Raw genomic sequence first — 25,766 nt, forward strand, 5'->3', positions numbered from 1 at the left:
GCAGCGCTTCTGTAAGCAAAGGTGGTGCTCATAGGTCTGGCTGGCTCCGTCTTTGGAGGAAATTATGATGTTAATGCTTAAAACAAAGCCTGGGGTGGCTTCAAACCTGTGTCATTTCCATGGCAGAACACTCCAGCGCCGCTATGCCACAAACCCCCGCCGTTTGTGGGCTGCCCAGACTGACAATCCCCGCACAGATTTCATCTGAAATCCTAAAATTTATTTTTTTTATTAGTATTGAGGATGATTTAAAAGCTTGGTCACTAGACACGCTTCTTGTGGGACGTGGTTTCACCAAGAGAGACGTGCAACTCAGTCCTTAAAACACCTTACCTGCGGCTAAAGTGTATGTAGCGAAGTTCTGCCAAAAATGATTATTTATTATTTAACGCGTTTAAGTGGAGGGTATTGATGACTCTTCCCCCGTGCTGTGTCACTTCTTGTCAGTTCCTCTTGGGTCATGTCAGAATTTCTTTTATACACATTAAAACAGACTACTGATCAGTGTGGAAATGAACCTGTTTACCGTACTGTTGTAAATATTGTGCTTTCTATTCTGTATATTAGCTTCTTTTAAAGAAAAAGACTGAACTGACGATGCTATTTGATCTCTGGTGAGGAAAGGACGAAGGATGAACCAGCTCCCAAGCTTGCTCCGGAGTCGGGATGTAAATTGATTTCCTCTGTGGCTGGAAGTCCATCCTGGGTATTTGCAAGCAGACCAAATGGTACACGCGCTTACTGGCGGTGGATTTCGGACCATCAAAGGCTTCGGAAATCTAATCCACTTTAGCGGGGGCACCGAGAAACACCCGCAGCGAGAGCCACAAGCGTTCGCGCTCCTCCCAGTTCCAGCAGATTATCTCCATTTTCCTTTTTTAGTGCCAAAACCAACCTCACCGACCCCTTCCAGCTCCGCTCCGCGGCTCCCCCGTACACTGCTCCGGCCTCCCAGCCCGTGTCTGTCCGTCCGTCCCTGGCCGTGCCGCCCCGCCGCAGCGGTTCATCCTTCGTCACTCGCCCCATCGCTGGCTTCTCTGCGCAAAGGGCGTGCGGGAGCTTGTCGATGAAAACGGGTTACAGTTGTTCTCTGGTTACGAGGAAAAAAAAAAAATCCTATAAAATAAATACCGAACTCCTGGTTAATGCTTGTGTGTGTTAATTCTTGGGCAAAAGCTGCTTGTGCGTTTGGATCTGGGAGGGGGTGTGTGTGCCTTTCCCTTTCCCTAGGGCTGTCATTTGGGGGGCTGGGGATAGTTTGGGACCCCTAAAACCGAGGATCTTCCAGCCGCCACGCTTGAAGTGCGGATACCCCTTCTGGGCACGAAGGTACCCCCTGCACCAGGCAGCCCCTGGCCGCGCCCCCCTTTGGGGTTTAAAATCCCCCTTTTATTTTCTCAGCCTTAATTCTCCAGGGGGAGAACTCAAGACCCCGCCCCCTCGCTTTGAGGGTGGTTTTCTCAGCTTTCGGGTAGGTTGTTTTAAAATTTATTTCCATTATTTTGGGCTCGCTCCAGCGCCCCGCCCCCCCACGCGCCGCCGCACCATTGGCCGGGCGCAACCACCGCCCGGGGGGGGGGCGGGCGGGGCACCCCACTCCCGCCCCGCGTCGGGGGGGGACACACGCACTCCCCGAGCCCCCGCACGGCGCGGGGCCGCTCTGGCAGCGACCCGCTTCCTTCCGCTTCTTGATTATTATTTTTTTTCATTTCTTTATTTCCCCGGGTTCGTCCCGGCTTCCCCCCCCCCTCACGCGGGGTGGGCGCGGCCGCGGGCGGGGCGGGCAGCGCGGCGGGGCCGGGATGTGGCGGGCGCTGAGGGCGCTGAGGGGCGCAGGGTGAGTGGGGGGTCCCCGGGCTCTCCCCGGGCCTCGGGGCGGGCCGGGCCCCCCCCAACCCCCCCCAAACCCCCACCCCGACCCCCCCCACTTTCTTGCGGCGCTCCCACGGGGGGCGCGGGCTCGGGGCGCTGCTGCAGAGGGCCCTTCGCTCTGCCCCGCCTTGTCTCGCCTTTGCCGGCCCGGCCCGCCCCGGCGCCCAGCGGGCACCTCCCGCCGCCGAGCGCAGGCTCCCCCTCCCCCTTGGCGCTACCCCCTCCCCCTTTTTTGCCCGGGGGGTGGGGGAATATTGCTGAGGTGGGCAATTTAATGCTCACGCGGGGTTGGGAAATGCCCAGGCCCACGCTGCCAGCCCGGCTTTTGCCCCCGCGCGCTGGACTTTGCCAGGAGCTGGTGGCATGTTGGGCTGTTGGAGCAAACCGGATCGATTCGGAGCCCGCCCCGCACGCCGCCCCTCAGAAATTCCTTTTCCAGCACCTTTTCCGTAGCAAGGAGAAGGGGTAGCTGCCCGGGGGCTATGTCCCGGCTCGGTTCCTGGCTCCGGCAGCGTCACCCGCCGGGATGGAGCCCAGCCGCGATAACCCGGCGCCGGGCCTGGGGGTGCGTGGCTGGTTTGGCCGCGCAGCGCGGCCTTAAGCGATAAAACACGTGTTATTTGGAGGCTGGGGTGCGGAGGGAAGGAGGGACCCGGCGGGGGGATTTCAGCGTCTGCTTTGCTCCTCTCCTAGGCGGCGGTGGCAGCACCGCTCGGCCATCGCGGTGACCAACGAGCCCATCCTCGAGTTCAAGCCAGGGAGCCCCGAGCGAGCAGCGCTTCAGAAGGTACCGCCGCAGGGGATCGGGCTGCTTTTTTTGGGGGGGGGGGGGGGTGTTTAAGGTCCCGGCTTGTGCTTCAGGTGCTGCACGGCAGCCCCAGGCTCTTCCCTGGTGGGGGGACGCCCCGTCCCCGCCAGCGCCCCGTCCCCAGGGGACCGAAGGAAGCCTGTCCCCCGGTTTCCCTTCGCTCGTGGGGCTGGCGGGGAGGACAGGTGGTGGTGGGGGGCGGCCGGCAGAGGTCTGCAAGTACGGCCTTCACCGTGGTGCTCTCCTCCTCCTCCTCGTGCTGCTTAGGCACTTGCCGACCTGAAGGGCAAGACAGAAGCCATCCCGTGCGTGATCGGGGGAGAAGAGGTGTGGACGCCGACGGTGCGGTACCAGCTGTCGGTGAGTTTAGGGGAAAACTTCAACAAGCGAGAACGGAGCAGGGGGACATACCCGGCCTGAGAGAGGTCTGTCGGACTGATAACTACGGGGGCTTTTCTTCTCTTTTCAGCCATTCAATCATGCGCACAAGGTGGCCAAGTACTGCTACGCTGACAAGGTGAGCGCATCTCGCTGCCCTCCCTCTTCCTTTCATTTTTTCAGGGGGGAAGCGGCAGCGTTTCACCGGGGTTTAGCGAGCCTTATCTCGCAGCGGGGTTATGAGGCTCGTGGCGTGATGTGCTTTGGGATTGCTGCTGAGGAGACTGGATGAAAGGCTCAGATTGGGAGCGGGGAGGCTCCAGGGGTGTGTGTTGGCTTTCCAAGTCCTAGAGGTCCTGGAACAAATTGGTACCAGGAGCTACAAATTTGGGATTGTGATGGGAAGGTAGCTGCTGCGGTTTGTGCCTGGGGGTGGACAGTCCTTCACCTTCCCCTCCGACCGTGACAGAGAGGTGGTGGGTTCCTCCTTGCTGCCTTTCTGCTTTTCTTCCGCAGGAGCTCATTAACAAAGCCATCAACGCTGCCTTGGCAGCGAGGAAGGAGTGGGACCTGAAACCTGTCCAGGACCGAGCCCAGATCTTCCTGAAGGCGGCTGACATGCTGAGTGGCCCGAGGCGAGCAGAAGTGCTGGCCAAAACCATGATTGGGCAGGTAAGGGAGATGTGGATTGGCCCAGCAGATAGCTGGGGCGAACGGGCGGGGATCTGGGGAGCCGGGGGCCAGGGAAGGGGGGCAGGAGGAGCTGCCAAGTTGTTTTTGGCATTAGGAATGGCTGTAGTGTTAGAAGTGCTGCAAGGGGAAACAGGCTGATCCTAAAGCCTATCCTTGCCTCTTTGCTGAGGAAGAAGGGAGGTGATGCTGTGCATTCTCAAGCTTCACGGGAACAGGATCAACTGCCATCAGCTGTGATTGTTTGATTTATCCTTGTGAAATGCCCCAGCTTTCCCGGGGAGGCACTAAGGGGAACGTGAGTGGATGTGACATCCCCTGGCACAGGCACGGGCTGCGTTTGCCTCCGCTCGGTGCGGAGGAGATGTGGTGGGGTCGGGGCTTATGGGAGGCCGCATTTTTCAGAAGCAAGCACGTGGTCTGCATGAGAGAGGCAACCCACAAACCGCATCTGGACACGCCATGCCGCTGCAGCTCTCGGCTGCTGTATCCCCCCCTCCCCTTGGTGCTTTTATTTGATATGACCCCTCCCGGCAGGGTAAAACAGTCATCCAGGCTGAGATCGATGCTGCTGCGGAGCTGATAGACTTCTTCCGATTCAATGCCAAGTACGCCCTGGAGCTGGAGAACAGCCAGCCCATCAGCGTGGACATCAGCACCAACAGCATGGTCTACCGGGGCCTGGAGGTGAGAGGTTGTCCCCCTGCCTCTGGAGCTCCCTTTTTTGCCCCAAGCTGTGGCATCACACCACGGTGAGAGGAGGAACCGCGCTCCCAGTGGTCCCTTTCCTCTCCCACCCGCAGGGCTTCGTGGCGGCCGTCTCTCCCTTCAACTTCACGGCAATTGGTGGCAACCTGGCAGGGGCTCCAGCGCTGATGGTGAGTGTGGTGGTAGGGTTTAAGGAGAGCCAGGGATGGAGAGCACAGTCCGGAGACAGGCTGGGAGGGGGACCTGAACTCTCCGAGGCTGTGGTTTGCCTGGTCTGGGATGTGCAAGGAGCAAACTCAGCCTCCCTGGTTTTCTGGTGCTATTCAATAGGACACACCTGGGGTCCTGCTGCTGTTGCTCCCCTTGAATTCAGTCAGCTGGTTTGCAATGAGACTCAGGTGTCTTTAATTACAAGGCGTTCTAGTGGCTGCCTTTTAGGCCTGTCCACTGATGGGGGAAGTGTTGGAAAAGGAAAAACTGCCCAGAGCTCCTCTTCTGGGTTTTTTTTTTCTCTGAAGCAAAGTGTCTTTTCACTCCTAGGCTGGGTTGTGGATCGAGGGAAGGTCAGGGGAGATGAGACGTTCAGCAGGGTTTTGCTTCCCTGCGTGGTGCTTGCTCAGTGAACAGGGCTTCAGGGTGCTGTTGGGATGCGAAAGTGTAATTAGTTTGTAAGTGCTCAGGTTCCTCTTGGAGGACGCTTCTTGGGCCCAGCGGGTGCGTTGGGGTGAAAGTAGGAGAGAGCGGGTGGTGGCCCCGGCACTGAGCGCCGAACTGGGAGACACGCGGTCCTGGCAGGCGGGCGAGGTGGTCCGGAAAGTCGCACTGGTAACCAGCGTTTCTGTACGTGTCCCGCCGCAATGTGCCCGCGGAGCACAGGGAGCACCTGCCTTTGCAGGGTGGGTTTTGGGGAGAGACCTGATGAATTTGGGCCAGGATTAATGAAGTTATTGTTGCGCTGGAAAAAAAAACCACAAAATTGTCCTGAGCTCTTTCCTTCTGAGGCTCAGATTTCATCCTGGCAGAGGTGGTCCCTCCAGCAGCAGTGTCCCATGCTGGAGGTGGAAGAGGCTGCGATAAGGGAGAACATCGAGCTTTTTATCTGGGCGCGTCACATTTTAAAGCAATATTCAAGGTGAAGCATTTGAACCTGTTGGTTTTGTAGGGGAGGAGTGGGGAGAAGGAAGGAAGAGGGTGACGCTGGGAGGTTTTTTGGGGGAGGGAGATGCGCTCTTCTCACCCCAGGGTTTGAGAAAGGTCCCCAGCTTTAGGGTGTGATAAGCTGATCCCAGAGTGGATGAACCTTGCTGGGGTGGAGCATGCCTGTGCTGGCAGGTCTGGGTGGAGTGTTTTGGGCATCCTGCAGCGCATCTGCCTCTCCCTCCTCGAGTGCGATGATAAATTCCCACCAGGGGCTGCTGCAGCACTGAGATCTCCCTGCTCGCCCTGGGGCAAAAAGGAGCGGGGCATCGGCGGGTGGCTTGGAAAGCTGAGCGGCGGGCGGTTCCTGGAATTACATTTAGAGGAAAATGGTACTTAATAGGTGGATATTAATTAGAGCCCCAGTGTTTCAGTCACCATGGTGTACTTCCCAGGGGATTAAACATTTCTCTTGCCTAAATAGCACGCGAGATCAACCCAGTTAATGCTGTTGCAGCGTCAGGAGCGGGATTTCCTCAGGACCGAAGCAGCTGCTGCACCGCACCGGTGTCCAGGCTGCCGGGCTTACTGTCTCTGCTCGTGGCCTGAGTTGGATTTCCCAGTTGCTCGGAGATTTTTTGTGAAGCGCAGTTTAGTTTTCTCACTGTTCGGAGTGGAAGGATTAGTGGGGGCCAGGAAGGAGCTTTGCCCACACCGCGAGTCCCTGGAAAGCAGGCGTCTGGTTGAGACAGAGTCCAAAAATCCACCTCCTGCCCCCCCAGGGCTGTGACCCTGTTGCACGGTCACGTGCGGTGGGGGCCAAGCAGCGTGACGGCGACACAGGGAGGTCACTGGGTCCCCCGCGGCTGCGCACCGAGCCGAGGGGAGGACGGTGGCACGGGGCCAAAGGGGTGGGGTGCCCCCGAAGGCATTTCAGCGCCGTGTTTTCCAGCCAGTTGTGCTGTTTGTGCACGTTTAATCCGGGCTCGAGGCTTTGTTTCGCTGCTTTGGCTGGCACAGACACCTGCTGGGTGGCGCGCAGACCCGGTGGCACCGAGTGACAGCACTCGCAGTGTCGTAACCACGTTTCTTAGCGGCGCTGTCCCATTTCCCGGGACATAACCCAGGTCCGTGTTTCATGGCTCCTCTTAGGGAAGGCAAAGCTCTGCACCCTGGGCAAGGGAGGGTGTGAAGGGCTGACACAATGACCCGGAGGTGTGAAAGGAAGGTTTTTGTGCCTTCAGCTCACCAGGGCAAGCATGCTCCTTTTCAAAACCAAGGCTTGGGTTAAAAGGTAGGTGTGAATCACCCAAAGGTGCCGTTGCTCCGGTCCCATCTGCTGTGGGCTTCGGGACAGACTTTTGCCAGAGCATTTAAGCATCGCATACCTGTGTTTGGGCCAAAGCCTTTCCTCGTGTGCTGACTTTCTCCTCTCGCCCAGGGAAACGTGGTCCTGTGGAAGCCCAGCGACACTGCCCTGCTCTCCAGCTACGCCGTCTACAAGATCCTGCTCGAAGCCGGGCTCCCTCCGAATGTCGTGCAGTTCGTGCCGGCGGATGGGCCCGTGTTTGGAGACACCGTCACCAGCTCCGAGCACTTCTGCGGGCTCAATTTCACCGGCAGCGTGCCGTACGTTGGGGAGGGGAGCGGCAGCGGGGCGAGGAGCTGCTGGCTGAGACGGTGCCGGGTGCTCGGCTGCCAGTCCTTCGAACGCCTAGGACAGCGTTGAGCAGGGTAGCAGGCAGACAACAGGCCATCCTTACACCACGTAATTAAAGTAGGGTTTTAAAACGGACTAAAAAAATGCCTAACCAGGTTTTCTTGCTACACAGAGTGCATTTAATAGCAGGGTGTTTCTGTTGCTAAACCCAAGGCACAGAGAATAGGTAAAGTTGCGCGTGACGCTGCCCGGTCTCCCAGCGATGCTGTGATTTGGCTTAATGAACCGCACTGCGCTGGCGGCGCGATGCCAGCCCCAGGTAGATTTGCAAACTCGTGCTCTGCCCGTGTGTCAGGGCGTGTTAGCGGCGCTGAGGGCCCCGGCAGCCTGCAACGGGCTATTAAACGCCGGGACCCCGCTCCACCGGCGAAGGACATGGTCTGATGAGCACCGTGCTTTAAAGGTGGGAAGCTCATAAATGCGTATTAGTGGCTGTGCCTCCTGGCGCGAGGCTATTAGCATTTTTATTGTTTTGCAGTCCAGGGGTTTGTCACAGTAAGGACCGAAATGAAGGGAGGAAAGGGAAAGAACAGAAACTTCTGCTGGACACTCGCTCCCGTGGGCTTCCCTGTGGCACTGCGACAGTTTCTTATCTTAAAAACTAGGGGCTTGTGTAGTGCCGTTGCTTTGAGACGTAGGGCCTCGTTCTCGGCTAGCATCTCCTCCTCTGCGTGAAGGCGGCTTTCCTTTTGGGGGCGGACACAGGGGTTTGCTGGGGTCCCCTTCAGCAGGGCGCATCACCCACGCGTGCCTTTTCGGAGTGCCACCCCCTATGCAAAGGCAGGAGTGCACTGACCAGCTCCTCCTTTCCCTGCCAGGACTTTCAAGCGGCTCTGGAAGCAGGTCTCTGAAAACCTGGATCGCTACCGCAATTTCCCACGCCTGGCTGGAGGTAACTGCTGCCTCTTACACCATTTTTTTGGGGGTGGGGGGAGGCCATGCAGGGGTAGGGGTGGGGGGGGTTTAGTTTCTCACCTGCTCGGGGAGAAACTAAAGTGGTGGCCAGGATTTCTCTCCCTGTGAGCAGAGAGCAAATGACACAGTAAACTGCGTCCTGCCTGCCCTCTGGCAGAAGCATGAAGCTTTTTGTCTGGGTGTGCCGCGTATTTGGAGGAACTTCTGGCACCAGCTCCCACCAGCACAGGATGGGCTTTTATAGTGGGGGGCCGGCACCTGGGCCGGGGAGGTGATGCGCTGGGGTTGCAGAGCTTCCACGCAAAGTTTGGGAAGTTGGGTCATTCGTTTTCCATCAGTTTTATAAGCCTGCTCCAGCTCCTCAAGCTCTGGGGTTGTGCTCCCTGGGATGGCGGCAATGCTCCTGTTCCCCAGGGAGCCCTGGACCGGGCAGGGCGAGCGCTGGCCGAGCCCCTTGCAAGGGACCCAGCCGTAGCTCGTGCATTTCGGAGACGATGCAGCCCTGACAGCTCTTCATGTGCCCCTTTTTTCTCCCTTCTCTGGCACCAGAGTGCGGCGGGAAGAACTTCCACCTGGTGCACAGCTCGGCCGATGTGGCCAGCGTGGTGAACGGGACCTTGCGCTCAGCCTTCGAGTACGGCGGCCAAAAATGCTCGGCTTGCTCCCGCCTCTACGCCCCGGACTCGCTGTGGCCCCGGATCAAAGAGAAACTGCTGGAGGAGCACGGGAAGATCAAAGTGGGAGACGTGAGTGGAGCTGCCGGGCTGCTGAAGGGCTTTGCGGCTCAGCGGGTGGTTGATGGGATTAGAGACTGCGGTAACTGGCTACTAATTCCTATTGAACCGAGCTTTTTATCCACTGGTTCTCCCCACCACCGCCCCTCCGTGTCCCCCCCTTCATCTTTTTTTAGTGATTAGAAATTAACTTGTAGCCAGCGTCTGCAGGAAGGATTGTGTAAGTCGCCAAATACTGCAGACTAATTGAAAAGGGGTAGCTTGCAGCCTCGACCAGAGGTGTGGTTGGAGCAGGGGGAATTTCAGCTCCTCCCAGTTTCAGAGTTTGCTTTTTGGCACGGTTTGTACTTACGTTGCCTCCTTTCTGGCTTCCCACAGCCCGCCCAGGACTTTGGGACATTTTTCTCTGCGGTGATTGATGACAAGGTGAGCTCACCTCTCCCGTTCCTACTAGTGCGAGAAGGTAACAGCACCAGGCTTCCATTAAGCATCAGGTTAAATGGGGTTTTTTAATTGCTTAGAGCAAAGTAACACGAGCATCAGTGATGAGTTAGAGCTGATTATCAGCCCTCTTTTCTCCCTCCTGTACTAGTGCCTGCCTTAGTCACTGCCCCTGTTGAAAAGTGGGTTATTTTGCTGAGGAATTCTCTCAGATGTAAGGTTCAGAGTGCCCAGGACAGTTATTTCCAGCTCCCACTCCTCCTGAGCGGCAGGAGTGCAAAGAGTGGCGTAGGGATTGCCCAAACCTCCTTTTAGACCCCCAAACCCACACTTTTTTTTTTTTAAATTATTATTATTGCCCTTTCGCAGTCTTTTGCACGGATAAAGAAATGGATCGAGCACGCCAAGAAGTCACCCAACCTCACCATCCTGGCAGGAGGCGGCTGCGACGACAGCGTTGGGTACTTCATCGAGCCGTGCATCGTGGAGAGCAAAGACCCGCAGGACCCCATCATGAAGGAGGTGAGGGCAGCTCGCGGGGGGCGGCGGGAGAGGTGCAAAAGGGGCTGTAGGGCCCCAGCCTGAGGCGCCCGCTGTCCGCGCAGGGGCGAGTTGAGCAGTGCTGTGCGGGACGTGCGTGCAGGGATGTTCCTCTTCATCACAGTTTTTAGCTAGTGGGGCGCTGAACCGCCCGCTGCTTGTTTTTGGAGGCTTTATTGGTTTTGCTGTATAGGAAATTTTTGGCCCCGTCCTCACGGTGTACGTGTACCCGGAGAAGCGGTACGAGGAGGTCCTGGAGCTCATTGACACCACGACGCCCTACGGCCTCACGGGGGCAGTCTTCGCCCAGGAGAAGTAAGTGCCAGAATCCGCGCTGCCTCGCAGCATCCCGAGACGGCAGCGGCGTGTCTTCCCTGCTGGGGCGAGCCATCGGTCTCGCTCCTCTCCGGAGCCCTGCGTGGTGCGGTGAAGAGGAAAAGAAAGTGTTTCCCCGCAAAGCTTACGCTGCTTCTAGCCTTCCTCCCGCTGAGGAGGGAAGGGGATGCGCCTCGGGCGGTTTCTCAGCCCAAAAACGCTTTTTGGGTGAGAAACCATCCCAAAGACGACATTTGGAGCGTATAGAAGGACGCGCCCCCAACCCTCTTAAGCAGGAGGAGGGCTAAGAGCAATGTCACCTCAAAGGGGGACCATCCTTAAGTTACAATCAACTTCATTTTATAACAATGAAACTTAAAAAGGCAAACTAAAAGAAAAAATTGGGATAATTCAGTGGAGCTCTTAGTATGCACGACCCATTTCAGCAGGTGTTAAACGCCGCGCAGCCCTGGAAATGCGCCCCAACAAACGCAAACGCGCTTTTGGCACAATTTTAGTTGCTATAAGAGGGTAGAGGCCACCGCACAGGTGTTTGCCGTTGCGTCGGCCTCACAGTTGTTTCTATCCCCCCACCTTAGGAGAATCATCGACGAAGCCAGGAGCCTTCTGCGCAACGCGGCCGGCAATTTCTACATCAACGATAAGTCGACGGGGGCCGTTGTGGCTCAGCAACCCTTCGGGGGCTCCCGCATCTCAGGTGAGACCGAGAACTCCCACCTGGAGACGGCAGTTACCTGCGCGGCCGCGTGCTGAGCCGCGTCCCCCTCCGGGCACGTCCCCCGTCTCATGGGGCTTGCCTTCCTTCTGAAACAGGCACCAACGACAAGCCTGGCGGCCCCCACTACATCCTGCGCTGGACATCTCCCCAGGCCATCAAAGAAACGCACGTGCCGCTGACGGACTGGCGCTACGCCTACATGCAGTGATGCCTTCTCCCCCGCCCCGCACCGGTACTACTGATCCTCAACGCACAGCGTGGCTTCGCGGCTACGACCTTACAAAGCACTTAAATAAATCTACTGATCTTTAACCCGGCGAGCTTAGGTTTTATTTTTAAAGAAAAAATATATTAAATCGTTAACTAAGAAAAAAAAAAAAAGAGTCCTTGTGGTTTTATTAGTCCTGTGAGCACGCTGAGTTAAGTGAGGGGTGGCTGGAGGTGGGGCCGCGGCAGCGTACCTGGACCCTGAGTTCCCTTTTCTTCCTGTTTTGTCCATCCTGAACGCGATTCCCTCTCACCAGGGCTGAGGGTGCTGGAATTAAAGAGGGAGACGGGCGTTAAGAGGCTTGCCCTGCCCCAGTCACCTGCAAGAAGCAATGTCCTTCCCTCCTCTGTCCCCAGGGCCTGCCTCACCCCAGTGGAGCACAAGCTGCACCAGCAGAACTCAGGGCAAGCCACGGGCTGCCCGTACCAGCCTTCCGGGGCCGTGTGGGAAGCTGGGCTTGTTTTAAACCAGACATCAACGTGGTGGGAGCCCTGAGCCCTATTTTCTCCCGGTTCCTGAGCAAAGGCAAAGCCTCCGACACCCCAGAGTTGTTTGATGTAGGAAGAGAACGTGGCAGAAGGCACATTGTGCCAGGAGAGGGCGGCTGTGAGTGTGGTGCTGCTTAGAAATAAATTTAAGCAAGCACCTTATGGAGCCAAGGGCTGGGGTTACCTGCACGTTGCCTTGCAAACCATCCCGGGTGTGCTCAGGCGTCAGGCAGGTGGAGCAGCGGCGCCCCACTCGCTCCCCATGTTTCAGTACCGGTGGTGAGGTCAGGCTCCCTCCGGTGCTTCCCATGGGCTATCGGCTGCTTCCACTGCTCCGATCCGCGCGCGTCCACTGGAAGGAAGCGGAAAGATTTTTAAGAGAAGGTGTTTCAATAATAGGAACATTCCTGCACAAGCTGCTTGGGTGGATGCAGCACCCTCAGCACCCCGAGGAGGCACTTACGTATTAGCAGGAGGTGCCGGGACAGCAACAGGAGGCTACAAGAATTCAAGGAAGAGGCATTTCCCAGCCTGTCGTGCTCTGGCCAGGCCCCCGGCGCCAAGGCTCCGCAAGCTGCCAGGTTAAGATGTTAACGTAGGTCTGACCTTTGCAGTCCCCGGTTGCTGCGACCTGCGCAGGCGCTGGCTCACCGGCAGCGGGGTCTCGCCGGGCGGGTCCTGCAGCGCAACCAGGAAAAGGGATCTGAGCCACAAAGTCCTGCATCCCTCCAGGCTCGTTGCTAATTTAGATATGGCTATGTTTGTAACACCTACAATTAATAACTGTTCAATTACCAGGACTTGCAGATAGAGTGGATAACCCTGTTAAGGCTGTTGTAATAAGCATTAAGTATTGATCTTGTCCGTGCCTGGGCTGGTATTTAGCATGCAGGTCATGAACAAGTTGCATTAATACCTGTGAATCCTGGTTTAACTGAGAAAATTTGCAATAAAATAAATTACAAACCCCGTTGTGTTCTTTTATGAATCATTTCTTCAAATTGTTACCAAATAACAAACCAGAGCGAGGGTGCATTTGGCACCTTTAGTGCGTGCAAGGCGATGAGATGGGAGCAATAAGGCACTCCCCAAAACTGCTGTTTCTGCCTCTGAATGGGCTGGCGCTGGTTGTCCTAGCAGCTCTGGCTGGGTTGGGGACCTGGCTGCAGGTACTCCATGCTGCTGCACCCACTGCCAACCAAACCTTGTGTATAGTGGTTATTTTATTTTTTTTTAAAAAAAATCACCTCTCTGCTCTCATCTTTAGCAGCTAAGCCAGACCACCCGGGCTGCCGCAGAGGTCACCCTTTTGGCTGCCCTCCTCACCACACCCTCATCCCAGAGAGAAAAAAAAGCCAACCCAAAATAAAAACACCCCAGCTTTGTATTTTCTGCTAAAACTAAGACACTCCCCCCGGCATGAGGACGAGCGGCAGGAACGGTTGAGTAGTTGCCCAATTCAACATCACCCAGTTTACTACAAAGCATCCTCTTGCTGCATACTGGGAGGGCACGAGGGAGCCCAGTTCACCTCCAAAAAATCCCCAATCCCACAGCCGGAAGGGAAGGACCGGACCCACCCCGACGTCAGGGGTGGTCCCAGCCCCCAGAGACCGTCCAGGTGGGACCACAGCGATGTCCCATTCAGCCAAGGCACCTCCTGCCGCCCAGCTTAGGGTAACCCTCCCCAAACGGCATCCCCAAACCTTTCCAGATGGGCCCTTCAGCTCATTTAAATCTCATTAAGGGCTCTGCCTCGCACCCCCTCGCTGGGCGGCCGGGCGATCCGCAGCGCCACGGCCCAGGAGCCCAGCGCTCGTTCAAGCCGCTGCCTTTGGCTCATGCCTTTTATGACTTAAGGCCAGAGTGTCAAGTGGATTTTTTTAGCCTTAACTCTGAATTTCATGGCTTTTGTGACTTTAAATCAGTCCCCTAATGCTATTTAAACAGTTGGCTTTTTGAAGCTGATAAACGCTTCAGTAGGTGTTTGGGAGAGACGGGGCTTTCGCAGCAGAACCCCAGGGACTCTCCCGCACGCTCGGATGCTCCTGGACCTCTGTGCCCTCCGCCAGGTTGGGGAAAGGGGCTTGGGAAGGTCACAGGGGCTCTGCATAATCCTACGGTGCCCAATAAAGAGAGACAACAGGTTTGGAGCAACTCCGGTAGGGATTCAATCCCATTGCCATCCCAGGCGGAGCTGGCCTGGCATTTAGCAGCCCCCACCGCATCCCGAAGCGCCTGGCTGTCCGTCCTCCGAGCCAGGAGCCGGGTGGGAGGCCGAGCCAGGCTCTCTCTAGGAAGTGGCAGATTTTCCCCTCCGATAACACGCAGCTCCATCTGCTTCCCGTTAGCGGCCCCGGCTGAGGCTAATTGGCAGATCAAACCCTCCGATGTCCCACGTTAGGTATGTCGTTAGGGGAGGCCGGAGCAAGTACGGCGCTTCTTGGACAGAGCCCAAACACCTTCCCCCACCACCCTGGGCTGCGCTGGGGTGTTAATGCAAACCACCCGGAGCTGGGGGGTGGGGAACAGGCAGCGAGACGCTTTGAGCCCTCGGCGAGAGGGCCACGTCTCAGCTTTAAAGCAAAGCAGGAACCCGAGGCAGCGGGGATGTGTTCGTCTGCAGGGGGTCAAATGGCAGAGGCAGAGGACGGGCAGCACATTCTGCCCTAGGGAGACCCGCACAGCCACCTTACTTTTTCAGCACAAAGCAGGGATGCTTCTGGCTCTCTGGGCAATTTAAGACTTCTCTAGATAGGACAGGAAAGGCAGCAACCATGATGATGCAATTGCTGCCCTAGTGTTAGCTTTACCGATTTCGCCTTTTTTAAAAAGGAAAGGTTTAACTCTCTAAGGTCAATATTTGCGATTCCCCACTCTTACCGCAGGCATCGGGAAGGGCTGCAGTTCTGGGCCGGGCACGGGGCTGGCGAGTGCCGGCACTGCACCCCAAGGACACCGGGCAAACCCACCGCCTCACCACAAGCACAGAAACTAAACCAGAGGACGTGCTCGACTGCATTTGGCTTAACAGAGGATAGAGGAGAGCCCTTAACCTCCCCACGAGAAGTTAATAAATGAGGTTTAAATGCTTGCCCTGGGCAGAAGATTGCAGCCAGCTGAAATAGTGCACTGAATATGCTTCACCAAAGCCTCTCTGCGTTGCAGGATGCATTGGGGTCCCTGCAAAGCCCTAGAGCAGGGGGAACACACTAAATCGGGGCGCTGCTTCATAGCACACATGCCCAGAAGGGTCTGGAGATCAGGTCGCCTTCCTGCCTTGCAACCTCCCACCACCGCTTCCCAACCTCAAGGTCTTTTCCTCCCAGCACCCTGAGAAACCACACGAGCCACATTTAGCAAGAGATTTCCCATGGGGGGGGGGTGTGCGAATCTCTGCTCTTACCTTACGGGGTCCGACCTCTGCAAGGCAGCGCCCACCCAAAGGCAGAGCCTGCAGTCCAAGCCACATCCCTTCTCTGAGGGGCACAGCGCCAGACCTCCGCAAACCTTTGCTCTCCCCCTTCCAGGCCAGGATTTTGGGCTCCTTTCCCGGCGCTGCCTGGCCGGTGACTGCAGCATCTGCCTGCAGGTGAGCCTGAGGGTTCCCCAGCTGGAACCCATTTACAGGCTGCAGCTGGCATGGGGAGGCTGCTGCCCATCCTGTGCCCCTCCTCTCAGCAAGCTACTTTGAGGGAGACTTTAAAGGCTCCCTCCTTTCCCAGCCTGCCTGATTTCCTCCTAGAAATCCTATGTACAGTGGCCTAGGGGTGGATTTCCTGCCCAGCCAGTGGTTTAGGCTGGAGAGCAAGTCCTAAATGCAATCCGAGAGGTTGTGTTTACTTTTTGCTGGCACCAAGAAGGTGGTGGGCAAGCAGTTCTGGCTGGGGTGGGGTGGGAGGGGTTCACTACAGGGATGCTATGGGGGTGAAGGTCCATGCAGAATGCAGGGAAGGGCTATGGGTTGTTGCAGGGTAAAGGGAATAGCTTTAAAGCTGGGCCCAAGCCAAACCCCAGCCTTACAAAACCCCTTAAACTCTGCTTGTAGGAAAACTCCCTGAGGCTGGAAATATTTCAGACCCCATGGTTCCAGTGAGGGGGACCTGTATGCAAACCCTCCCCTCCCCAGGTGCCCCCACTACGTCCCCTCTCCGTGGGGAACCAGGCTGCACAGGCAGGGATGCTGCTATTTACAGGCGACGTCTCCTGCCCATTACAGAGGCAGCAACCACACGCTGGGGGCAGGCAGCAGCTCCCAGCATGGGTGTGCTCTGAACCAGGGCCCCCACCCCCCAAATGGCCTCCCTTCCCTCCCCTTGCAGGGCTTTATGGGGCCTGGCATGGCCTCCTCCACCTCCACAGACTGACTTCCAGGCACAGCCACTGTCTTTCTACTTTTCCAGCCCTTGGAAAAGAGGATGAGGAGGAGAAAAGAGACATGGGGCAGGGCATAAGAGGGAAGGAAAAAATGCTACACGGGGGAGAGCCAGAAATCCTGAAAAAATGGTTTTCCAGGGGGATGGAGAACCCCTTGTCCTGGTTTTTCTCTCTTTCTGTCTTGTCTTATTTCTCCCTGAGGCTTTGCCCCCCACCTCTTCCCTGCTTTGTGACTTTGGGAGAGCAGAGAAACCCTGGGGCTCCGGGGAGCTGTTTGCAGTACAAGGACTTAGCGGCAGATGGTGGTCTTTATCCCGTTCTCCTCCGCAGATGGGGAAAACCAGCGGCCCCACAGCTCCCACCGGGCTGCAAGACTGGGCTTGCTCATCCATGGGGGCTTGGGAATGGGAACCTGCGGGCCCTGGGGCTGGGTGGGGGTACGGGCTGGGTTTGAACTAGTGTGGAGAAAGGAGGGAGCCGGACTTTCCCACAGTGCGGATGGGAGAAAGCGAGCAAAGAAACAGCGACTGGCAAGAAGGGGGAGAGGGTTTGAGTATGTCGGCCCCGTTCAACAAATAAGCTGTGGTTTTAAGGGCTGTAGCACTCCCCGTCCCCTCCAAAAATGCTGCAAAATTACGGAGAGTCTTCTAATATTTAGCATTTTTGCTAAAGCCCCAGGTCCTGGAGTCATGAGAATACAGTGGGATGTCAGCTTCTAGCTAAAATAAATAAAGAGGGGATTCACAGCCCCCGGGCTAACACTGCAAAGCTGGAAGATGTCAGTCCCCTCTTTGGGGCCAGAAGAAAACCCTGGAAATCAAATAAAGGGCCTGGGAGGCAAAAAAGCACCCCCCTGCCCCCCATCGCCTTTACATGATTGTGCTGCTCACCGAGCAATTAAAAATTGTGGGATACGTCCCTCCGGAGGAGGGCACCCTCCGTCCCAGGGCATCTGAGGACACCTGGCTCCCTTCCTCCCAGGCTCCCGTGCCTCTTCTCCCACCCTTGGAGGCACGGCTCGGCCTCGGGGCGCGTCGGTGGGAGCTCTGCAGCTTTGATGGGGGGGTGGGGGTGAGGACCATACCTAGCCCAGTGTTTCTCAGTTTACTCCAGGGAGGGCTTGTCTGGGAGCCTGAATTATTTTGGAGCCAGGCTGCTTGAGAAGAGGAACAGGTGAAGGCGGCCGGCGCGGCCGCCAGCAGAGCCCGGCTTGGCGTCTCTCTCCTCCAGCTCTCCGGGGAAGCCCCCCCAGGAGATAAATTACTCTCTGTTGTCTGACAGCCTTGAGGTTGGCTCGAAAGGCGAATAAACAGAGTTTCTGGCAGCAGCCGGGAACTGCAGCAAAGTTGGCCCAGGGCAGCTTGGGATTAAGAGCAAACTTCTGCATCTGCCAAGCAGCTCCCTCGCAGCCTTCCCCTGCCAGCTGCAGCCTCCACTGCCTCCAACCCGCCTTTGCGTGGTCAAATCAGCCCCCCAGGGGATGGGGAGAGGCTGGGGACAGTAGGAGGCACAGCCTTCCACCGAGCCGGCGGTTCGCATAGCCTCAGCCCCAGTCCCATGGGACCGGACCTGACAGGAGGGACAGTGCGAGCGCTCTCTGATCCAGCCCACCCGAAGGCTGGACCCTGCCCTGCGGCGGATCGGGAGAGCTCACCAGCCCACTCACCTTGGGTGCAGGCACCATCCTGCAGACAGTGCTATCCCTGTGTCTGGCCACCACATGCCACAGCATCAACATCCTCATCGCCCTCCAGCCCAGAGCAAAGCATGAACCTGGTCCCCACGGCCACAGGGACAGACGGTTTTCACTCGCCTCAACATTTCTTCGCACCCAGAGGCCACCTGCACCCATAGTCACTCTCCTGGGGAGGGGCTTACCCCCTAAATCCTGCGCCTGTCCCTACAACCCACCCGTCCCGGGCTCAGCAGCAGTGAGCGATCCACCCTCCTGACTTTGCAGCCCTTTGCAACACATCTCCCCCTCCCTGGCCCTTCGTTTGGGTGCTTAAAATGTATCTGCAGTACCATCTCAGCTGCTATTTTTCATCCTTCAGCGATAAGGCATCTGCATGTACACAGCACCCAGAAAATTACTTACAAACAGCAGCTCCCCCCGGCAGAATTTTCCCCCCTCTCATACCAATTATTAATATTATCACAGAGGCAGCCCCACTCTGGCGTTGTTTTCGTTTGAGATTTTTTCTCCCCCACCTCACCCTTTGGTTTTTTTACCCCCGCCCCGTGTCGTGATCGCTGATTTGAGATCACAAACCTGACATTTCGGTGCCTGCTTCACAGTGCCAGGCGGGCAAAACTGCCGGGGACAATTGATTTTCCCCGCATCATCTACCGGTGCCATCCAAAACATTTAATCAACGCGAGATCAACCCTTCCAGCAGCTCCCTGCTTGCTTCTTTCCCAGCCTGTGAAAATAGATGACACCCCAAAAATGAGGGGTGCCAGAAGCAGGGGTTGGAGCTGGGTGGGAGCATCCCTGCTCTGGGAAGGTGGGAAAGGGAAGGGGTCAGCCTGGAGCAGACCGAGCGATGGAGGTCTCAGTCAGGAATCCCGTGCCCCCCTCTGTGGTGTCCACTGGGACAGGTGTGGGACTGATCTGCCTCTCCTCCAGCATCGCGTCTGCACCCCGGTGAGGGTCCACCAACACAAGCAAAGGGGATCCCAGCCTGGTGCCTACCTAAAAGCACACAGCGGAGTCTGGGGGCTTGTAGGCAACAGAATTAACTTGATTTTGGGCTCTCAGAGAGATTTGCTGGGCCAAAATTTCCCAGAGGGTGCAGCCTTGTCCTTAGGTGCCAGAGCTGGGTGCTCAGATGAGGTCTCTGCCACCAGGCTGGGTGCAGTGAATGCATCTATAGCGGGCTCCGCATTCACAGGTGCACCCTGAAACTCTTCCTGCAGGGAATCCCTTCTTATGCAGGGACATGCAGGCACAGAGGAGTTGCCATCCCATTTAGTGACCGGGGATGTTGAGGCACAGTGGCAGGAACAAGCCTGGGAAATAACTAACCCCCATCGCAAACAGTGAAGGAGCGATGGGGCTTCCCAGTATTCTGCTCCCACCGCTGGCCCATGGATGGTGGTGGGCATGAAGGGGGGCTCTGGGGAGGGGATAAGAGCCTAAAAGCTGGGGGTGAGATTGCTACACATTGATGGCACCCCGACGATGTGCTGTTTCTTCCTTGCATGTTCCCCAGGCTTGTTCCTGCTGTTCCTCTGCACCTGGACAAACTCCTCGGGGTCCCAAGTTGTGGGGGGCAGAGGCAGCAGTTGCAGGGAGCCCATGGCTTCAGATAAACCCCACGCACATCGGTCCATGGGGGAAACACACAGGCAGGGAGGGGAGTGCCAGAGTGACGCCCATCCTCCAAGAATGCGTGTCCCCCTCCCTCTCCTCCTGGCCCTAATCCGGGGGTGGCAGCGGGATGTCTGGAGACAGCTGTGCCTGCCCCCCGCGGCCCTGACATCACCCACCGGCTATGAAGGCGCTTGCCTTGGCCAAGGGGTCCTTCTCCAAGTATTTGCAGCGGGGGGGGGGGCAAGAGAGGCCCACGCTCCCCTTAACCCTCTGCTTGCAGAGGAGGAGCATCGACCCTCCGCTTGCAAAGCCGCTCCAGGTAGCACTTCGCTCCTGAGGAGAAACGCTTTTGCAAACGTGCAAAGCAGGGTCGTTCCTGCATGCAAACCCTGCTGCTGGGACAAAGGCCGCGTGGCATTAGGCTGCTGTAACCGAGTGCTGCGATCTGTAAATATGGACAAAGAAAAGGTCCCAGCCGACCGGTATGATGGAATAGCCCCAGTGTTTCCTCCCCAGCTGCCCAGAATCCAGCTGTGAGCTTTGCTTTCTCAGCCCCAAGTCCCTGCTGCTGGTGCCTCAAAGCAGGGAACAAAAATAGGTGGAAGAAGGGAAGGAAGCAAGCAAGCTCCAGCTGGCTGCACCAGATGGAGACCCAGAAACGAGCCTGCTCCCCTCACCTCTGTTTCCTTTGCTGCTCTTACCTCTGTGGTTGCTGCAGCTTAGGGGTCATCAATACCATCCAGCAAAATGAGACCCAGGATGGTCTGGCTATACCTAAAAAGGATGCCAGCATCAAGGGAGCTGTGCTTGTATCCTCTGCTTCATCTAGCAGCTAATTCCCCCGCTCATGGTAACTCCTCTAGGTTTGTACATTAGCACCTCTGCGGCTGGTTACCTTCAGTGTTTTCCTGCACAGTCGATGGGTTTGCTAAGAGCTTTTAGATTAAACACCAGGGTGCAGCTACCCATACAGCTACTGAGAACGCCACTGGGATAGTCCTGGAGTTAAATGGGAAGGCAGCTTTCCATAGCAGGCTGCCTGGCACCCCAAATTTGCTGCAATGTATATTGGAGAAGGGAGTTTCCTTCGGCATTTCCTATGACCCAGGGCTGGATATTACAAAACCTTCCCCTAAGTTGCTGCTAATGGCTTGAGGCTGGCCAGAAGAAGTGACCCACCCAGGCATGATGTTCAAGCCCCAGAGAGATGCTGCTTCCCCTCCGCTCCTCTTTTGTCCTCCATCCCTGGATGGGTAACAAGTGGGATGACCATAACTGGTCCCAACTTGCTGCTGGGCTCGCAAAGGGGGATAGGATGTCAGCCGGCTGCACCCTTGAAAACGTGATCCCCTCTGGGCCGATCTGCCTGATGTTTTCACTGGAACCATCAATCAGTGCAGGAGACACGATCATATTTTATAGCCAGGGTTGCTTGTGAAACTCAAGCTCGGCATGGCAGGCACTGCTCTGCTCGCTTGGAAAGGGAAGGCAAAGCCTGGAGCGTCTTTAACCCCTTGTGATGGGTCTTTTGAGCTGCAATTCTGCAGCAGCCTCGGCTACTCTGCTTGTGTGATTTCTTCCCTCCTCTATCCTCAGCATGTGACGCTGCAGATGCAGCACAGGGCATTGTTTAACACGACTGCAAACTCTCCTCACGCTCCCGAGAAGCTCCGCAACACAAGCAGGTGACCCGCAGAGAAGCACAGACGCACAGGGACGCTCTGTCCCGCACTATTTACAGCCCACAGCTACACATTCCCCCGGACTTGCTAAAAACAGACGATGGCATAAAAGACAAGCAGGTCCGCACATTCTCCTCACCTCCCACAACCCTGACTGCAGGGCCCAAGATATTCCCAGTGCATTTGCAGACTTGCAGCTGAGATAGGTATCGCACGAGTCACCCCTTCTCTGTGCACAAATACAAGCAAATCTCTACCCTGGAAATGCTGCTCTTTGTGAAATTCCTCTCAGCCATGCTGCTGCTATTAAGATCAAATCAAAGCACTGCTCTGGCCAGATAGCCCAGCTCAGGCTTCAGAAAGTTTATCCCGGTGTCGCGGTCCTTTTGTTTCCCCTCTCCTTGGGGGGCTTGTTCCTGGCCATCGTCCCACTGTGCGATGCTGTTCTCTGGGAATTGCTCTGGTGGCTTCGGTTACGCCTGCCCAGGAACAAAGCGGCTCTCCCCAACGGGCGAGCATCCTCCCTGCAGGGGGAAGAGGAGCCTTGCTATTGAGCCGAGGGGCATTCGGGAGGCCTCAAGGACGTTTTTACAGCCCAGCCATGCCAGGCTGATGGATTGCTGATTGGAAGTTAGACTTCCAAAGCTGGAAGCAGTCGTTAAGTGTTGGAGAAACGACAGATCCCACAGGGAATGAATGCATGCAAAGGGAGGGCACGGCTGAGGTGGAGACAAGTCCCTGGGAATGATTTGGGACAGCTACACGCAGAGATGCCGGGCACCTGCTCCACCTGGCGCAGGATCTCTGCGTCCCGGAGGCAGAGATGCAATGGGCGATCGCCAGCTCTTCCGCACCCAGCACCCGGCTCTGGGGTAGTTCAAGAACACAGAGCAGCTACAGTGATCGAAAGCAGAGCCTGAAGTATACACACATATACACTGGGTGCGCAGTAATTAGCTAAAATGAATTTTTGATGGGGTGACTGGGCTGAGGGGGAGAACAAACCCTGCCACATGGACCCTCCCTCAGCACAAGGATCCCTGAACTGTGATGCTCGAGGGTACCAAGGTCTCTTGGCACAGCCCTGCCCGCCCTTCTGGAGACGCCAAAGGCATCTGAGATTTGCAAGCCCTGCGCGTGCCAGCCCGTGAGGGTGCTGTATTCGCAACGAGATCTCGCTAGCAAATGGTGAATTATAAATGAATAAATCTGTCGAAGGAAGAAATTGAACGCACACCGAGGAGAAGAGCTGGAAGCAGTTTCCACGCTATCAAAAATAGGAACTGGCTGACTAAATCAGGCCTGATTTCCAAGAAGTTGACTCCAGGACTGAGCAGCCTTGTGCCCAAACATGCCAAGGGCTTGCAAAGTCACAGGTTTGTGGCCTGGGGAGCTGAGGGGTGAAGAGATGGTGGGGGGAAACAGCTAGGACCCTGACCTACTCATGACTTGGAGGAGCCAAGAACTGAGGGGTTTAGTCTACACCAACAATAAAATATTGTCGGTTACAGCCAAGCTGCTGGTCCCTGCCCTGTCCCACACCTTCTGGGTGCCGTCCTGCTCTCCACCCTTGCATAGGACTGAACAGAGGGGTTTAACATCAAGTAGATAGATGGCTCTTGGAGCAGAATTTCTTCTTTCCTGTTGAGGGGCAGAGACTAACTCAATATGGAAGGAGAAAAGAAGGAAGGAGGCGAAATCATTGTCTTTTCCTTCTGCTTTTGCTAATAAAATGGGAACTGCCCAGAGTTTTTTTGCAGCTGGCGTATTTTGAGCCCCTCAGAGGATGTAGGTACCCATCAAACCCCCAGATCCTGACTAGGATGTGATCCATGTCAAGCAAACTAGCTTGGGATCTGCTCCCTAAGCCCATTCCTGAACCAAAATTCCCTGCTGGCTCTGAGCATCCTTGGCCCCAAACAATATGGTAGCAGGGCTGATTTACTACTGCCCAGGCTGCGGGGAAGGCGATAATTCCTTGGTAACACCTGCATTTACAGTCTGCCGGGCCAGGCTGCCTCCCCCACTTGTCAGCTCCTTTTAACCGCAGCTGATAACTTGTCAGAGGCTCTTGACATTGTTTTTCCCTGAGCCGGGCAATGTGGTGAGCAGCTGCTGCGGGGAAAGTCTCATCTTTCTGCTCCAGCCAGGGAGAGCCCGCCTGTAACCTCTCCACCTCCCATTTTCATTACGAACGCTAAGACTTTGGCACCACTTCAGACTCTCCCTCCTGTCCCGGGGTGAGGGGGAAGCCAGCTGTGGTGCCTTCTCACAGCCTGGGAAAATAGTTCAGGGCTCTGCTTTTCCCTGAGAGCCCTGAAATTCGAGTGGCCAGCACTTTCACTCCCCCCTCCCTCCTTCTCCCCTTCATTTTCCCTCCCCTTTTCTCACCCTAACCTACAGACCTTGTTTAAAATTAAGCACTCTTCCTCCCTCATTAGGGGTGAGATCAGGCCACCCAGCCCATACCTTACAAAGAGCCTCAGTGCCCTGTACATCCCACAGCTATTTTCCCTAGCAATATTAACCCATTCGTTCTCCACTCCATTATTGTGGGGACAGTAATTCCAACCATTCCCAGATAGTCCTTAAAATTACTCTCCTTTTCTATTCCACCCATATGGTGAGGTTGAGGGCATTACTGCTGCTGGGCATACATTCCTATACCTCTTCAGGTTTGCAACTCCCAGGCAAAGAGCCCACATTTATGAACCTATGAAACCTCCCAATTAATCATTAAGTCTATCAATGTATCTCAGTCTTAAGCAGTATCATGCTGTTCCCCCATGACAGATGAAAACACTATTTATCCCTGTTTTGTAGATGAGGAATCAAGGTGCAACGGGATTTCGCAGCTTCCCAGTGTAATAGAATAGGGCCAATGGACATGAACTAATTCCTACAGCTACCCAGGACCACCTTTCCAGTGAGCTTGCCCCTGTTTTACCACTGAGGAACTCCCCCAAGACATCACAGACAGTGGTTTCTGTAGTTCAGGCATGAAACCATGGTGCAAAGCCACCCATTTCCCCAGCAGGGAGTCGAGTGGCAGCCAGGGCTGCTGTTTTCAAACTGGATTCCCCAGTTTTACAAATATTTGGCATCACACCCAGGTGATGGATGCTTGTGTGCAAAAGAAAAAAGGCCATACAAATAGACAGTGGAGACCTCTGAAACATCTGTCAGCACCTCCAGGCGATGCCTTGCTATACCCATCTTTATGCTAAATAGTACTTTAATGCTACTTGGCAAACACAGGACCCAGTCCTCTCCTGAGGCTGTCGATACTTCTGCAAAATGCCACCGAATCCGAGTAGTGATGGTTTACACCCATTTTGCACTACAGAAAGCTGTAGCACAAGATGCAGTCAATAGCCAGCATATGGAAATCGAGCCTCTTCGTGTGGGCACGGCATTAATTCCTGCCCAGGGTGCACCTAGCACGAAGAAAGAAGGGTGGCTGCATCCCACCGTGGGGACAGTTGAACAGAAGGTATCGCTCGCGCAGTTTGGGAAAGAAGTGTGAGTGCTAACCACACAAGTCTTACTGAGATAACGTACCTCTTCTTCCTCTGGTTTCCTCCTTTTTTTGTTCTACAGGAGGGAGGTGGCAGCTCAAGAGGCCAGGGGTGTCTCCAGGTCTGAGCCTTCCCTCCAGCAGGGACTGCTGGTAGAAGCTTTGGATGTGCATCTCGGTCCCGTGCAGCGGGTGATTTGGATTAACCCCCACAACTCACTGGGTTTCAACGATGGGAAAGACACACAGATGTAAAATCCCACTTGTTTGGCTTTGATTCGAGGTTGGACTGACAACTGTGTGAAGCGTGGGTTTTGATTCAGGTTCAGACCCCTCTCGGAGCCGTTACCGCACAATTGTGACCCAAGACAATCAATGAATTTGGTGGTGGGGACAGAAACAGGCAGGAAGATTTTCAGACCAGCAAATCTAAACTTTGAGATGAAGCCTGAGCTCCTCAGAGAGCCTAGCAACACACTCTGTCTCCATTTGCCAACCACCACGCAAACCAAAACACCTGGCCTGAAAAACCAGGCGTGAGAGGCTCACAGATGTTGCAGTGGAGCTGGTTTCTGTTCTCTCCCCTGCTTAGTGCAGTCGGATGAGTTTCAGGGATTTGGGGAAAATGAGATCTTGTACTTTTTTCTCCAAAGGGAGGATGCCAGCGCTTCCAAAACACCCAGGCTGGGCTGGATGCCTCCATCTCCCATCTTCTGGCAGGGCTACCGAGGGCAGGGCAGCATTGGTGGTACCCTGTCTGGGAGGCTGCCGTTCTGCCTAATCACTGCAATAGGAGGAGGCAGCTTTTAACAGCTGTGAAATGCTACAGGGATCGAAGCGGCGATGCTTTCGCCAGCTCCCTCTTCCACCCCTGACACAAGTCATTTATTTATTAACTTCTCCCCTTGCCTTCCTTCTGTCTGCCTGATGCTGGGGGTAGGCAGAAAGGGGACAAGACCGAGGGGGTTGTGCCCCCGAACCACCATGGAACCGCCCTGGAAAGGAGGAATCTGCTCACACTTTTGACATGTTCCACACACAAAGCCCCAGCTGACCAGTTTATCCCCCTTTCCCCTCCACAGCTTACCTGCTAGCGAGGTGAGGTGTGAAAAAGGTAGCAG

The 25,766-nt window shown here is 55.9% G+C and overlaps 1 protein-coding gene and 1 long non-coding RNA gene across 3 annotated transcripts; one reads left to right on the plus strand and one right to left on the minus strand.

The window, feature by feature from the left end:
- The first annotated feature begins 1,729 nt into the window (after positions 1–1,729).
- Positions 1,730–11,378, plus strand: ALDH4A1 (aldehyde dehydrogenase 4 family member A1). 2 transcript variants are annotated; one of them, XM_064470012.1, is made up of 15 exons: positions 1,730–1,837; positions 2,566–2,659; positions 2,948–3,040; positions 3,150–3,197; positions 3,575–3,730; positions 4,286–4,435; positions 4,552–4,626; positions 7,035–7,222; positions 8,132–8,205; positions 8,778–8,974; positions 9,341–9,388; positions 9,773–9,925; positions 10,137–10,258; positions 10,858–10,976; positions 11,093–11,378. In XM_064470012.1, the coding sequence occupies exons 1-15, from the start codon at positions 1,803–1,805 to the stop codon at positions 11,203–11,205; spliced, it is 1,665 nt and encodes a 554-aa protein (XP_064326082.1). In that variant the 5' UTR covers positions 1,730–1,802; the 3' UTR covers positions 11,206–11,378. The 2 variants fall into 2 exon arrangements, with proteins under 2 accessions (XP_064326082.1, XP_064326083.1); XM_064470013.1 differs by lacking the exon at positions 1,730–1,837 and adding an exon at positions 2,183–2,437.
- On the minus strand, positions 11,155–12,303 carry LOC135316525 (uncharacterized). The gene is made up of 3 exons (XR_010375778.1): positions 12,217–12,303; positions 11,938–12,105; positions 11,155–11,532 (listed from the first exon to the last, which is right to left on the minus strand). It is a non-coding gene; the product is annotated as an uncharacterized LOC135316525 (long non-coding RNA).
- Between the last annotated feature and the right edge of the window lie 13,463 nt (positions 12,304–25,766).

The sequence above is a fragment of the Phalacrocorax carbo genome, chromosome 20, assembly GCF_963921805.1.
Source record: "Phalacrocorax carbo chromosome 20, bPhaCar2.1, whole genome shotgun sequence".
NCBI lineage: Eukaryota > Metazoa > Chordata > Aves > Suliformes > Phalacrocoracidae > Phalacrocorax > Phalacrocorax carbo.